At 41.3% G+C, this 16,663-nt stretch overlaps 1 protein-coding gene across 1 annotated transcript in view; it reads left to right on the top strand.

Annotated features, from left to right (window-relative positions):
• The first annotated feature begins 15,291 nt into the window (after positions 1-15,291).
• LOC109916433 (protein FAM107B-like) overlaps positions 15,292-16,663 on the top strand; it is a 179,834-nt gene continuing 178,462 nt past the window's right edge. The window contains exon 1 of the mRNA XM_020516148.2: positions 15,292-15,325. Coding sequence (XP_020371737.1) covers positions 15,302-15,325 — 24 coding nt within the window. The 5' untranslated portion in view covers positions 15,292-15,301. The remainder of the gene's footprint in view (positions 15,326-16,663) is intronic.

Below are 16,663 nucleotides of genomic sequence, written 5' to 3'. Positions count from 1 at the left end.
TATAAATCAACGAATAATAGGAGCATGTAAAAAGAATAGAGCAATAATTATGGGTGACCATAATTATCTTGTTGGTTTGATTTAATTTATTATTGACACATGAACTGAGATACATTGAAAAGTATTGTCTTGCGTGCTATCCAAACAAATCATACCTTACATAAATGCATCAGGGTAACAGAACAGAACATAGAATATAGTGTTACAGCTACAGAGAAGGGCGTGTCCTCCACTCTGCTTCCTGAAGTGGATGATCAGCTCCTTCATTTTGCTGATGTTGAGGGAGAGATTATTGATTGGGTTAATCAAATTGGAAAGTGTAGCTATGACAACAAATTCATAGATTGCATTAGAGACAGTTTCCTAGAAAAATATTTCATGGAGCCAACCACACAGCAGGCTATCTTGGATCTGGTAATGGGTAATGAGGCAGGGGTTTAATAAGTGACACTTGAATAAAAGATCCGTAAGGAAGTAGTGATTATAATGTGGTAGAATGTCATATTCAGTTCAAGAGTAAGAAACTTGGGTCAGAAACATCTGTGTTTAACTTAATTGAGAGGATTTACCATGAAATGAACATAGCGTAGCTGAAGTGTACTGGGCAGATAGATTCACAGAAATGCCAGTAAGTAAGTAGTAGCATACAGTAGTAAGGAGTTAATCATTAACTCTCAGCAAAAATGCATCCCAGTGAGGAGGAAAGATTCTAAGAGAGGATAAACTAACCGTGGCTAACTAAGGAAGTTAAGGAGAAACAAGGCAGTGCAAGGCAGGCGATGATGTGAGCATCTAGGTGGGTCAGCGTGAGTGAGAAATCTGTCAGCAAACAAAGAGCTTGAAGATACAGCCTGGTCCAATCTGTGAGCTGGGTGTGTCTCCCTGACTGAAACATGTCCTTGCTGCAGTATTACAATGATAGTTCCAGTGCATGCCGAGGTACAGCACTGAAATACAGAGGCATCTTGTAAAGGGATTGGGTGTTGTGCCATAAGGGGAGTCATAGGTCTGGTAGATGCCAGATGCAAATGTCGATGGACATCGGGTGTGTGTGGCCAGTATCATGGAATGTACCCTGATGTTGATGCTCATTATGTAATACAAAGGTCATTTAAGGCTTGCAGCAAGTTGGCCACTTGAAGAACTCACTCCAGTTTCCATGTTGAGTTATCATGAAGGCCAGTTTATTTGGCAAGTTTGGTAAGATCGCAAGCTAAATATTAATGTGGGTTGTGTTGTACACAAGGCGACAAAACCTGGGTGTCTTGAATTCCACCCATTTGCTCCCTACTGCACCCCTCCACCTCTCATGTATGTGGGTTTGGGAAAAGGGGAGATGCTACAAGACCTGGGTGCTCTTGCACACAGTCACTGAAAGTAAGCATGCAGGTGCAGCAGGCAGTGAAGAAGGCAAATAGTATATTGGTCTTTGTAGTAAAAGGATTTGAGTCCAGGAGCAGGGCCTCGGTGAGACCACACCTGGAATATTATGTGCAGGTTTTGTCCCCTTACCTGGGAAAGGATATTCTAGCTATGGAAGGAATGCAATGAAGGTTTACCTGACTGATTCCTGGGAAAGCCAGATTGATGTATGAAGAGAGATTAGGACTATTTTCACTGGAGTTTAGTTTAGAAGAATGCAGAATGATCTGACAAAAACCTTTAAAATCCGAAGGGACTAGTCAGGGTAAATGCAGGAAGGATGTTCTCAATGACCAGGGAGTCCTGAACCAGGGGTTACAATCTAAAGACATGGGGTAAGCCATTTTGGAATGAGATGAGGAGAAATTTCTTCTCCTAAAGAGTGGTGAACTGTGGAATTCTCTGCCACAGAAAGCAGTTGATGCCAAAAATTTGAATGTTTTCAAGAAGGAGATAGATATAGTCCTTAGGGGTAAAGGGATCAAAGGGTATGGGGAGCAACCAGGGACAGGAAACTGAATTGGATGACCAGCCATGATCATACTGAATGGGCAAGCAGGCTCAAAGGGCAAATGGCCTACTCGTCCTCTTTTCCATGTTTCATTATGTCATTCCGTCCATCACAAAGTCAGAAGTTAGGGGTGTGCAATGATTACTGCGCAATATTCAACAACCCAGGTACTGAAGCAATAGATAGTAGGAACTGCAGATGCTGGAGAATCTGAGATAACAAGGTGTAGAGCTGGATGAGCACAGCAGGCCAAGCAGCATCAGAGGAGCAGGAAGGCTGACGTTTCGGGTCTGGACCCTTCTTCAGAAAAAGGGTCTAGGCCCGAAACGTCAGCCTTCTTGCTCTTCTGATGCTGCTTGGCCTGTTGTGTTCATTCAGCTCTACACCTTGTTATCACTGAAGCAGTATGTGTCCATATGGAGCAAGACCTGGATAACATCCAGGTTTTCGGTGGTAAGTAATATTTCTATCACGCAAATGTCAAAAACAATGACCATCTCCATCAAGAGAGAATCTAATAATCATCCATGACATCTGATGGCATTACTATCATTGAATCTCCCACTTGCCTGGATAAGTGCTTCTTCAACAACACCGAACGAGCTTGACACCATCCAGGGCAAAGCAGCCCACCTGATTAGTACACCATCCACCTTCTTCAACAATCACTTTCTTAATCACTGGCGCATAATAACAGCAGTGTGTACCACCTACAAGAGACACTGCATGTGGAATGAACTGCCAGAGGAAGTGGTGGATGCAGGTGCAGTTACTACTTTTAATGACATTTGGACAGGTACACAAATAAGAAAGTTTTGGGAGGAACATGGGCCGAATGCAGGCAAGTAGGATTAGTTTGTTTTGGGAAACTTGGTCAGCATGGACAAGTTGGACATAAGGATCTGTATCTGTGCTGTATTACTCTCTGGGACTATTAAGTTGCAAGAGAAAGCATATAAGGAGGCCAAAGTCAGTGATAGGCCTGAAGACTGGGATAAATTCAGAATTCAGCAAAGGAGGAAAAAAGAAAATAAAGTAAAAGACAATAAACTACAAGGTCAAACTGGTGAGGAATATAAAAACTGTCAATAAGATCTTCCTTAAATCTATAGAGAGGTAAAGTAAATACAGGCCCCTCAGAAAATTAATCTGGGGAGATGACTTTGGGGAACAAGTAAAAGCCAGAGGTGTTAAATAGATGTTTTACATCACTCTTTACGGTGGAAGACACTTCAAACATCCCATTAATATGAAAGAACATAAGAGGGGAGTTGAGTGCCATCAGCATCACTTGAGAAGTAGTATTAAACAAAATAGTAGGGCTAAAGGCAGATATGTCCCTGGCCCTGACGGTTTGCATTCTAGGATTCTAAATGAGGTACCTATAGAAATAGTAGGTACATTAGTTGTAATTTTTCAAAAATCCTTTTGGATTCTGGAGAAATATCAGAGAATTAGAAAACTGCTAATATGACACCTCTATTCTAAAAGGGAGGGAGGTAAAAAGCAAGTAACTATAAGCTGAATAGCCTGACATCTATTGTTGGAAAAATATTTGAATCAATTATTAAGGAAGTAGTGGTAGAACATTTGGAAAATTATAGTCTAACCAAGCAGAGTCAGTATGGCTTCATGAAAGGGAAATTGTGTTAGGCTAATTTATTAGACTTTTTTGAGGAAGCTTCAACCAGGCTGTATAGAGGGGAACCAGTAGATGTGATGTATTTGGACTTCCAGAAGGCATTCAACAATGGACCCCTCAAAAGATTTAAGTCATATAATAAGAGCACACCATGTTGGAGGTAGTGTATTGACATTGATAGATAATTGGCTTGTGGGCAGGAAACAGTGGCGGCGGGGATGGAAATGGGGGATAAGGGGTTCTTTCTCAGGTTGCCAATCTGTGACCAGTGGGTTCCACAGGGATCAGATTTGGGACTGGCACTGTTTACAATATAGATTCATGACTCGGAGGAAGGAAGTGAATGTACTATAGCCAGATTTGCAGATGACACTAATAGTTGGAAAGGTAGGATGTGAAGGGGATACAAACAGTTTGCAGAGAGATATTGATAGGTTAAGTGAGTGGGCAACAAGTTGTCAAATGGAGTATAATGTGAAATAGTTGATTTTGGAAGTGAGAACACAAGAACAGAATATTATGTATATTGGGGAGAAACTGCAGAAAGCTGGAGCACAAAGGGACTTGTGGATAGTTGTGCACAAAACACAGAAAGCTTGCACACAGGTACAGCACGTAATCAGGAAGGCTAAAGGAATGTTAACCCTTATTTCAATGGGATTGGTGGATAAGAGTAGGGAAATCTTATTTACAAGGTGCTGGTGAGACCACATCTCAAGTATTGTGAGCAGTTTTGGTCTCTTATTTAAGGAAGGATAAGCAAACACCCCAAGTTTAACCTTATGACGGTGGGGAGGTCATTGAAGAAACAACTCAAGTGTTTGGGTGTAGAACATTACACTGGGGGTGTTTGGAGGTAGTTCACAGAAGTTCACTAGGATGGTTCCTGGTATGGAGGGACTGTCTTATGAGCAAAAGTTAAACAGGTTGAGACTCTGCTCTCTGGAGTTTAAAAGAATGAGAGGTGATCTTAAGGGCTTAACAGGGTAAATGCTGAGATGTTTCCATTCATGGGAGAGTCCAGGACCAGAGGGAATATCTTAGAATAAAGGGGAACCACTTTAAGACTTCAGGAAGAATTTCTTCTCTCATAAGGTTGTGAGCCTTTGGAACTCCTTGCTACAAAGAGCTTTGTGTGCAGTGTCCATGTGTATATTTAAAGCTCCCAGGGATAGATAGATTCTTGATCAGTTGGGGAATCAAAGGTTGTTGGGAAAGTGCAGGAGAGTGGGCGTGGGAAATGTTTGATCAGCCATGGTCCAGTTGAATGGTGGAGCAGCCTTGAGGGGCTGAATGGCCTACTCCTGTTCTTTTTTTTAATTGCCTAATGGAAGGAGATGCACCATGAATAGATGCACAGTAAGAAATGGGAGAAAGTGCATTTGCTTTCCCTGACCCAGGAAAGTCATTGAATCTTTTCTAGCAACCAAGTTCTGTGCTCACTTTTGTGCAGCCCCCCTCAGTTATGCTTTGTTCAAGAGAGTTGGATTTCTTTCCATTTGGGAAATAGAATTTCATTCCTGACGCTCCTGGCTGGAAACAGCATCTCTAGGGAGGTATCTAATATGCTGGAAGCTACTTTCCTGTCGAGACATCATGAAATATTTGCATCTTCTTTGACAACATCCACCAGTATTTTACTTCAGTCAGTGAGGCCTCCCTTGAAAAGGTGCATTCAGGTTTTAAGTACAATCCAGACTGCCACTGGAATTTGTAGTCTGTGGGTGTAAGACTCGCATCTGATATGATGGGCTGGTCATCAGTCTGTCAATCTTGTGGTCTTGAGGCCTTGTTGCTAAAGGCAGCTGTGACATCATTCACCAGACAAAAACAAATCAAAGCACCCTTTCATTGGCTTTTCAAAGAGGGAGCTTACAGTGGACAGAATATTGTTTGACTTCTGTTATTTAGGGTTTTAAAAATATACAAAACCGTAGGAGGACCTCACTGGCTAAACTCTTCCCAAGCTAGACAAAAACAATCCAGCACTGATACAAAGTTGTTCATAGAGATTAGACCTAACATGTGGATCAGAGAAAATAACTAAAAAGACCCAGATTTATCTGCAGCACATGATTTCTACCTTTACATGGACGGATGCCTTTCTGAGGAAATATTTTTAAACTCAACTATCCGTGGTGCAGGGTGGCACGGTGGCTCAGTTGTTAGCACTGCTGCCTTACAACACCAGGGACGTGGGTTCAATTCCAGCTTCAGACGACTGTCTGTGTGGAGTTTACACATTCTACCCGTGTCTGTGTGGGTTTCTTCCCGGTGCTCCGGTTTCCTCCCACGGTCCAAAGATCTGCAGGTTAGGTGGATTGGCCATTCTAAATTGCCCATAGTGTGTAGGCTAGGTGGGTTAGCCATGTGGAATGCAGGGCTCCAGGGATAGGATCAGGGGGTAGGTCTGGGTGGGTTGTTCTTCAGAGGGTGAATGTGAACTCTGGGTTGAATGGCCTGCTTCAAACTGTAGGGATCTATGATTCTGTGCACTGACAGAACCTCTATCATCATTTGTTTTAATTGATTTGGGGATGTGGGCTTCACTGCCAAGATGACACATTTTTTGTTCATCCCTAATTACCCGAGAAAAGATGGAGGTAAGCTGTATTCTTCAATCACTGCCATTCACAGGGAGCTCCAACATGTCACTGAATATTGATGAAGTCATGCCCATGTAGTTCTAGGTCAGGATAGCCTGGGAGTAGAGGGGAAGCTGGCAAGTGGTAGTTTTCCCAAGTGACTTGCTCTCTTTGTAGGGATCACAGGTTTGGAAGATGCTGAGAACACATTTGGGAAATGATATACATTGCAGCCACAGTGTGTGAAGGCAGAGAGAGTGACTTTGTAAGTTGGTGGATGGGTTCCTGTTCAGCAGGCTGTTAATCAGATGCTGTTGAGTTTCTTCTGTGTTGTTGAAGCTGCGTTCATCCAGGGAAGTGGAGAGAACTCCACAACACTCCTGTCTTGGGAATTGTAGCAAGATTTGAGGAGTCATTGGGTGAGTTATTCACAACATTATCTAGCCACTGACATGCAGTTGTACACATAGTACTCACACTTTATCCAGTTACATTTTCCAGTAGGGAACCCTAATTCAGCAATGGTTATGCAGCATTAAATGTTAAGGGGAGGTGGTTACACTCCCTTGTTGAAGAAGACCATTGTCCAGCATTTGACTGGTGTAAACGTTACGTAACTGTTATCAGCCCAACCCTAGATTTTACCTAAAGCTGCTGCATGTTAGCACAGACTGATTCATCTGCTGAGGAATTGCGAACAGAGCACCATTCCATTTTTGCTGAGCATCTCCATTTCTAACGTTGTGCAGGCGATTCCTTCACTGCAAGAGCTGAAGACGGTCGAGCCTAGTACATTGCCCTGAATAACTCGTGCAGTGATGTCCCGGACTGAGACGACTGGATGAGACAAGTAAAAGCTATCCTGTACGACTTCAGCCAGTGGAGACTTTCCTCCTGGATCCCCATAGATTGAAACATTATTAGGGCTCCTCTCAGTCAAATGTGCTTTAAGTCAAATGAAGTTTTCTTTTACCTCGTTCGGGTTTTTTGTCCGTGAATGAACCAGGATTGTAATGAGGTCTGGAGTTAAGTATTCTTGGCAGAACCCAACGTGAGAACCAGTGAATTTGTTATTGGTGAGCAAGTATCAGATAGTAGCACCATTGATAACACCTTTGATCACTTTGCTGATGATTGAAAGTAGCCAGATGGGACAGTAGTTGTTATATTGGATTTGTCTTGCTTAAAGACCCAAGCAATTATTTTTCCACTTTGTAGGAAAACTAGCATTATAATAGATGTACCTGAACAACTTGGCTAGAAATACAACCACTTCTGGAGCACAACTCTTCAGAACCTCACCCAGGACATTGCCAGGGCCTTTAGCCTTTTTCAATGTGTTCAGTTATTGCTTTACCATATGGTTTGGACCAATTACATTGTTAATAGTAGGAACCTGAGGAGGAGGAAGACTCGTTGGTCATCTGCTCAGCATTTCTGGCTGAAGATAGTTCCAAATGCTTCATCCTTGTCTTACACAACATAGGGTTTGCCATCATTGTTGAAAGTGTTTAGGGAATCTCCTTCTCCTGTTTAATTGTTTAATTCACCACCATTCACAGCTCAACAACAGAGCTTGATCTGACCCATTGGTTAAGGAATTACTTAGTTTTGTCTAGAACTTGCAGCTTTTGCTGTTTAGCATGCACGTATCCTGTGTTGTAGCATCAGGAAGTTAGCATTTTGTTTTTGCATTAGTCTGGTCCTGCTCGTGGCATCTTCTTTTACATTCTTGTATCAGGTCACGTAGCTAGTTGGTCATGATAAAGAAATATGCCACACCAGGAAGTTACGGAACAGTAGAATAAAATTCCGCTGTGAAAGGTCAACAGTGTTGCACAGTTTTGAGTTGCTAGATCTGTTCTGAATCTATCCTATTTAGCACTGTGCCACACAGCACACTGGAAGGTGCCATGAGTACGAAGACAAATGACAGTCTCCGTGAACAGTACAAAGGGTTAATTCCTAATTCTGAGTGTTCTGATTCTGATGATGCACCTTCAATTCTCCCCAACAGATAGATGTCATTCTTATTATTTTTATTTTTCTCCCAGTTTCGCACAGCATGCTCGCTTCTATCTTTTAATATTTCTATGGGGTCACAGTATCCAGCAGACTGTTGAACGGTAGACGACACAACAACTGCATCTTCTCTCACCCAACAATCATACGTGTGTGCGTACCAAATAGTTAGTAAACCCAGAAGATTTAATTCTGCCTGCCTAGCCCCTCCCTGCTGAGCCCAATATTGGATCCCTGGCCCAACAGCAGCTGAGATCAGCTGACTTCATAAGGCGTTATAGGAAAGGAAGCTTCAAATCTTTATAGTTTCTGGCTACCATTGTAGCTCTATCCAGTAAGTTCTATTTTGAGTGTTGCTTGATCTCTGCACTTGAAGTGCTAGTAGCTTTGAACAGTAGCCTCATCATTGTCACACTGGCATATTGTGAAGCTCTAAATAAGCATCACGATGCAGCAGATCGGACTGAAGTTTACCAGATTCTGATAACCTGACCAGCAGAAAGTTAATGTTAGTCAGGAAGATTGCATTCACAGGCATACATTCTGAGATGGCAGCACTCCCAAGTCTGTGTGGTTCAAACAAGCCCCAAATATATTATTTGATCATAAATAAGGAATAAGCTCTTCTTGATTACCCAAAGCATTTGTCAAAAATACTGAGTTTGCGGCACACAATTATAATTCTCAACTTCATGCAGACCACTGTTATTCTCAGCCTTCAGCCTAGGGTCTGCTAGTTTCCTTAGTAATTCAAACATCTTGTCTGTCCTTTATCTCCTTGCTCTTTGTAGCAATGAGTGATATGCTTATACAGCCTGTGAATGTTACAACGTGGGAAAAAATGATCGAGTATCATCATATCATTTATTTCAAGATGATCATGTACTTTAATTTTAATCATAGTAATATTAGGCTCTTCATTCCCACCTCAATACAAATGGCTAGGTTTAGCAGTAAGTTTACACTGTCAATGAAAAATGGTGAATTAATTGTTGATATCCAGCTGTCTTTGGAAATTAGAGTTTTAAATCTGTAGCCTACAAGCTGTAATCTTTTATTTGTAAATCTCCTTGGAACTCACTGGTCAGTTAAGTATAGTGATTTCAAAATGAATAGTTTAAATGATCATCAATTAGACATGATTTTCTGTCATTGAATTTGTAATGTACCTGTCTTGACAAGAAAATGACACCATTTGTGGGTATAAATTATGATAAATTAATGTAAACAATGGATAGAAAGTGCCACTATTGAAATAGCTGTGGCATTACACTGATTGACACTATCAGCACCTCATGGTATCTGTCACCTCTGTCAGAATAAGGTTCCAAGTAAGGATTGACTGAGGGGTAGTTTGTTGTTAGCAATCCTTTTTTTGATCTCCACTTTGTCCAGAACCAGTCTAATGATTAATGGAAGAGGATGGACCACCATAGAGTCTTTACTGAAGACTATTTACTAGGATTCTTGGGAGCTATACCCTCCATAGGCTACTGTAGCACTTGCTGTCTCACACACCAACTGTGTGTGGAATGGAGTTCAATGTCACGAGAACATTAACTCCTTCAAAATCAATACCTTGCACAACAATACAACCAGATCTTCCTGTTGAAATGCTGTAAAAAGTTGACTTTCATCCCACTTCTGACATTATGATGGAGGGGAAATTCTTTTGACATGGTCAAATGGGTGGGTCCCAAGATGCCATCATCACCTTCCCAAAAGCCTTGCAAAGTGCTGGGAGAATTGGAATCAAAATCATCAACTAGATTAGGTTAAGAGATAACAAGGTGTAGAGCTGGATGAACACAGCAGGCCAAGTAGCATCATAGGAGCAGGAAGGCTTACCTGCTGTATTCATCCAGCTCTACACCTTGTTATCTCAGATTCTCCAGCATTTGCAGTTCCTACTATCTCTGATACAACTAGATTAGGTTGTAGCTCAAAACAGAATCACAACATAATGAATGTCCAGCAGCAAGAACTGAAAACTGTTATAAGTGTAGCCAATCAGGGCACTTCAGAAAATATTGCAAGTTAACAACACCTTCATTACCTCACAAATAAAAAAATGTCCTGCAAAATGGAAAATTTCCAGAGAAGTGGAAATCATGCAACAAGGAAAAAAGTTCCTAAAGTTAAAGCTCCAGAACAAAAAGTGAGGACAGTGGTTCTACAGACACTCAAACAGAAGAAAACAGATTCTGGACCATCAGTGTGAAAGTACAAGGCTTTGAAACAGAATTTAAACTCAACATAGAAGCAGCTGTCGCAATACTGACATCAGCTGCCTGTGGTTGAAGTCTGTGAGAGTCAGATCAATAAACATGTAGGTCCAGCGTCCAGAAAGCACAGCACTTCAAATGTCTGGGCAAATTACCTTGACACTTGGCCACAGCTTATGAAATGCCAGTGAAGTATTATACGTACTGAGAAATCAGACTCTCTCATTTTTAACCAGAACTGAATGTATTCAACTCAGTCTCCTAGAAATAATGAATACTGTATTTTAGAATGAAGGAGAAAGGGAATTTCAACAAGAATTTCCAAAGCTATTTAAAATCTTGTAGAAGAAGCATTACAATACTCTGCAAGAAAATGCTAAACTCATCTTGCTTATATCACAGTGACAGAATCAACACAATGGTGCTCAAGGGTGGTCACTGTCCCCAAGACACAAGGAGAACAGAATTGATAAAAGATTCCTCCAAACTGTTTGTTTCAATACATTGTTTCTGCTTTTTGACAAAGTTGAATCTCAACTCATCAAAGTCAATAGTTTTGGAATCACTGTCTTTTAAAATGAACCTTGGAAATTGGGAATATATTTTGCAGTTGCTTCTCAATGAATGCTTACTTTTTGACTCTGCTTTCACCAGTTTTGCATTTGCCCTTGTTGTAGTATATTACAATATTTTATCAGCAAATAACTATGCAGTTACTTTCATTTGGTCACATCAGAAATGAATCACCAGCACTTAACTCCCACACTTTCATTACCAAGGACTACATGGTGGAAAAACTGGAAACCTCCTCTGCAGGTTAAAGAACAGGAAGAAGGGTCTAGGCCCGAAACGTCAGCCTTCCTGCTCCTATGATGCTGCTTGGCTGCTGTGTTCATCCAGCTCTACGCCTTGTTGTCTCAGATTCTCCAGCATCTGCAGTTCCTACTATCCCTAAAGAACAGGAATGCTGTGTTTTGATGAGATTGATAGCACTAAACCAGTTTTTTAAAGGTTGCAAATTTAAAGAGCATGTCAATTTTGTTTCAGCCATTTTTACCTGACAACCATGCATATGCAAATTAATGTGCTGATATCCTGAAGAGAACAGGGAATCCATTCATTAATATGGTCACTTGCATTATACAAAAATTGTTTAATATTCGTCATTTTAGTTTCCACATAAAGAGTTACCTGCAGAGTTTCCATCAACCAGATCTTGCCTGCTGTTTGCAGGGCCCGCAACAACCTTTCCCAGGGAGGCCTACCAAACCATAAACCAAACAGGCAGCAGTGAGGCCACCAGCAAGCCTTCACCTGAAATCAGGACCCCAGGGCAGAAATCTCACCTACCAAGAGATGCCAGTCACTCAGGAGACCGTGACTCTTGTGCCCAGCAGTGCTGCAGGGAAGACCATGGCTGTTTCAGGAGAAACCTTCACCTGAGCCCCAGGATTGTGAAGTAACCTTGACCAGAGATTGGTAATGTCAGGAGGGGTTTCATGGAGTGAAGGTCATGGGTAGAGGAGTTGGCAGCAAAGGCAAGGGGTAGCTTTCTGTCAGGGCCTCAGTTCCTTTGATTGAGGGACCTCGTCTCATTGGCTGACAAGCCAGCCACACAGTTTTAGCTGTCATGCACAAAGCTTAGCAAAAGGCTTGCCTCCAGCCTGGGTTAGTCCTAGCACTGGCTGGTTAAGCCCTCAGGTGATCGTGAATTAGCTACTTATTGGTCTCAATTGGCCCATTCCTCTTTGCTGCTCCAGATGTGTAATAACATCTCTGAATAGCTTGTTTAGAAAAATATTTTGAGCTATTATCAGTCTGGGAAGTGGTCTCCCCCCTCGTTCCACTGACTGTCACAAAATCACAGAATTGTTCCAGTACAGAAGGAGGATTTTCAGCCCATCATGTCTGCATGAACATTTTAACTTGGAGCCAGTCTCCTGCCTTTTCCTAAATTGCCCGAAACACAGGTGCAAATGGATGGATGACCTGCTCTGAGAGATTTACCAATGCCACACAGAGCATGGTCAATAGGAATAACAAACTAAACATTTTAGGGATTGTTATTACTCCAAGTTTCTCCCTGTCCTATGGTTTTGCAAATTAATTATACAGAGTTCAAACAAGCTGTTTTAATTTGTGCCTTACAAAGGTAATTGATATAGCTATTCAAAGCAAACTACTGAGGCATGGTGTGACATGCCTCCAGAGCAGGTGGGACATTTGCCTTTTGACCCAGACGCAGGGACACTACCACTGCACCACAAGACCCTCAGGCAATCGATTATATGATTGGCTTTGTTTAGAACATTACATTCACTATACACTACAAGTTTCTGGTCAAACATCACAATCAAAGGCTTTTCTGTTACCACTTATGCTCATAGAGTTCTAAAATATTAGCTACGGACAAATGGAAGGAAGCCGTGCTGGATTTTCATTCTCTGAGGTTAATACCCAAAGGGAATATTTCGATTGTCTGACTAAATCAAAGCAAAATGCAACATTACAGTTTACAGTTTGGGGTCTCCACATGAAAAATGTTCAGGAAAATATTCTCAAGTATCTTGCTATTTCTGCAGGAAAGATTGCTAAATAATCTTTTTCTTTAGAAGTAATTATGGTCTTCAAATGTTTTCATTTTGTCTAAGATCATTTGACAAGTTACACTCTCCTGTATGTAGAGCTACAATTTACAAGAATGGTTTCAGGAATGAAAAATTTCCGTTTTGAGGATAGACTGAACAAGTTGGGACTAGTCTCCTTTGAAGGACCAGTGCAGACATGATGGCTCAAATAGCATCCTTCTGTGAATCTAAGATCCTGGCAAGTGCCACACTTGAAGTGAACATGGATTGGATCTTTGGCTGGAATACAGTGTCCCAACACCTTCCTCCAGTTCCGTTTATCTAAGACTCTCAGCTCCGATTCCCTTAGAATCCTAGAATTACCACAGTGCGGAAACAGCCATTTGGCCCATCAAGTCCACGCCAACCCTCCAATGAGCATCCCACCCAGACCCACCCCATCCCTGTAACCCTGCATTTGACATGGCAAATTCACCTAGCCTTCACATCCCTGGCCACAATGGCAATAGCATGGTCAGTACACATTACCTGCATTTCTTTGGACTGTGGGAGGAAACTCAGGCGGACACGGGGCAAGTGTGAAAAATCCACACAGACAGTCACCAGGGATGGAATTGAACCTGGGTCCCTGGCGCTGTGAGGCAGCAGTGCTAATCACTGAGCCACTGTGCCACCTTGCAATACAAATCACAACACCTGTAACTCTAAGAGGTTAAGTTTAATCTCTACCACTTGGAGAAGGTTGCCCATCCGTTGTAGAAACCGTGTGAGTGTCATCTCATTGATGGGTTCTACAATGGGCAGGCAATTCATTTTCCCAGATCAATGCTTGAACATCAGAGTTGAAAATGACATTGACTTACAGACCACACACATTGTAACGCTCTAACTGGATCAGTGCAATTCTAAAAGACATGCTGAATTTTCATACAAAATCCAAATAATTGTCAGGTTGTAACAAATAAATAAAATGAAACTTTGACTTGCCCATTGATAATGAGTCTCAGGGTCAGGATATTTGAGGTGGACGGGAGCATGATGTTTGAGAAAAGCTTACATCATTCATCCCTTCTGGCTTACCTTTGTTCAGAATATCAGATTGAGAGGAAAACTTAGCGTAAGTCATACATCTACTTTATAAAAATTGGTTTTGCAAGAATGTAATCACCAAAAATTACATTACTTTGCCCGTGAAAAGATGTCTAATTAATAAAAGAAGTTGCTGGTAATAAATTCTAATTGTAGCTAGTTTTGAATAGTTTATGTCCAAAGTAAGCAATGATATGAACATTAATGCAAAAGAGAGTTGACTTAATCCCATTGGACATACGGAAAAATAAATTGCTGGTTAACAAGATCTGAAGTAAAATCTAAGCCCTTGATTTTGAGAAAAGAAAACTAACGTTTGTTGCAAGGTTTTCTACTTCATTTGAGTCTCCATACCAATAGTTAAGATGTGTAAAAATGTCTATATTAATGTAATTCTTGCATCCATCAATTAGTGCACCTTCAATTTTGTAATTCACAAACTCAAACCCATTTAACAAAAACCCTGTTTTAAGCAATGAAATGGCAACATTGCAATTCATTCATGTGACTGTATTGTAACTCAACTGATGGTCAACTGGAGATTAAAAGAGATTCAAAAACTGTCTGGCTATTACACAGCACTAGCGGATGTTCATCAGAATTTAGCAGGGTACGTGAATCAGTGCAAAATACTAAAATGGATGGCATTACTGCTTGGAAGAGCTCCAAATGTAAATGTTGGAAGACCCAGGCCCATCCAGCAGGAACATCATTTTTGTGTAATAACGAGGCATTGTAGGCCTGTCACATTCTATGTAAAGCCATCCATGTGCTCTGTGCATCATCACATGGTGTCATGAGCAATTAATGTAATCTTTATTCAGTACTAAAGCTTCACAGGGCACATACTACAGCTTGCTGTGGACTGAAGAGAGAAATACTTGTGTCAATCAGTGTTGTATTTGCAGTGTTTTGCTTTGTTAATTTATTTTGTAAATTGGTGAGACTCTTAAATACTTGTTTTTTGGCTTCTCCGTCCCAGGTCTTTGCCATTCTGCTGAATTAGTAAAGCTTTGGTTCTGTAGAAGAGTTGTCAAGGTGCCAGAGCTGCGTGTTTTCACATCTCCTGCCTGCCTGCTGCAGTCTGTGCCTCCTCGCACATTGTGCAAGCAGCTCCTCTTGCAGAAAGAGAACAGCACGGGGAGCCCAGACAGAAAAGGATATTGTTCAGGGGAAACTGCAGCAGAACCTAAAGAGGAGTGAGCAAAACCATCAACATGGGAGCAGCTCATGGCAAAAAGGTATACAGTCCTTTGTTCCTCATCTTGATTTAACATTTTACATAATGAAAGAGGGGTCAGAACTCTTAGCAGCACATAAAATGTACTAAACTACTAATATTTTGTGTGCTGGTTGTGAATAATTGCCTATATTGAAGTTAAGTACCAACTGCTAAGAAGAACTGAAATAAACTGATTGTCTGAAAATAGAGAAGTAAGTTGTGGGATTGCATTGCTTTAAGTATGTTCAATTTAAATGATTAACAGGTATGAAGTATAGGTTTATTTATGTTATTCAATAAAAGCGTTAATTCTTTTCTGATCTATTTGTTTCCTCACACTTTCCCTTATTGCCTGGTTTTGTCCAATGTAACAGATTGGGTAAATCTTACCCACGGGAAAGATTGTGGCTATCGAAAAGCCTGAGTTAGAATATTAATAATCTAATGTTGGACCTGTACTAGCAATTCTAATCTTATTGGCATAGATCTTGCTACAGTAGAGCTTCCCACAATAATGTGATTGTAAGACAGTGAGTTGTTGACAAAAAGGCAAGAAGATTCTGTTAAGTTGGTTGCTGTCCATTAGGCCAGTGGTAGGATGGTATAGCTGCCCATTGGTTGAGCAGAATTGACTATTGATCCTTTCTGGAGTTCAGATGTTGACTGAACGCAGGATCATATACCCTAGAACATACACTGTCAAAGACTAGATGACTGGGCAAAATACTAGAGTGGTTCATGCATGTGAATCTGTACCCTTACTTGGCTCATATTCTATGTAATTCAAAAGCTGAGTGGCTGTTCTTTATGTTCAAAATGTATCCATCTTCAGCTAGATGTGTCGAGTGAATGATCCATCTCGGGCTCCTCCTGACCTCCCCAACATCACAGATGTTAGCCATCAACCAATTTGATTCACTTCAAACGATATCGCGAAACAGAGGAAAACAATATACTGCAAAGGCAATGGGCCCTAACAATGTTCCTGCAATAGTACTGAGATCTTGTGCTCCAGAGCTTGCTAAGCCAAGCTATGCCAGTACAGCTACAACACCGGTACCTATCTGGCAATATGGAAAATTGCCCAGTTATGTCTTGTACACACAAAGGACAAATGCAACCTGCTCACTAATTTGGAGAAAATAAGGGCTGCAGATACTGGAAGCTCACTGATACTCAGTTTACAACACATTTACAACACAGCCTACAACACATTAACTACAGCAGTTGAAGAAAGCAGCTCACTACCACCTTCGCAAGGGTAATTGGGAATGGTCAATAAGCAACAGCATAGCCAGCAGCACCAACAACCTCTGAATGAGCGATAACAAGGTGTAGAGCTGGATGAACACAGCAG

Source organism: Rhincodon typus, chromosome 16 (assembly GCF_021869965.1).
Source record: "Rhincodon typus isolate 14 chromosome 16, sRhiTyp1.1, whole genome shotgun sequence".
NCBI classification, from domain to species: Eukaryota; Metazoa; Chordata; class Chondrichthyes; order Orectolobiformes; family Rhincodontidae; genus Rhincodon; species Rhincodon typus.
This window is presented reverse-complemented; position numbering and strand designations above follow the sequence as displayed.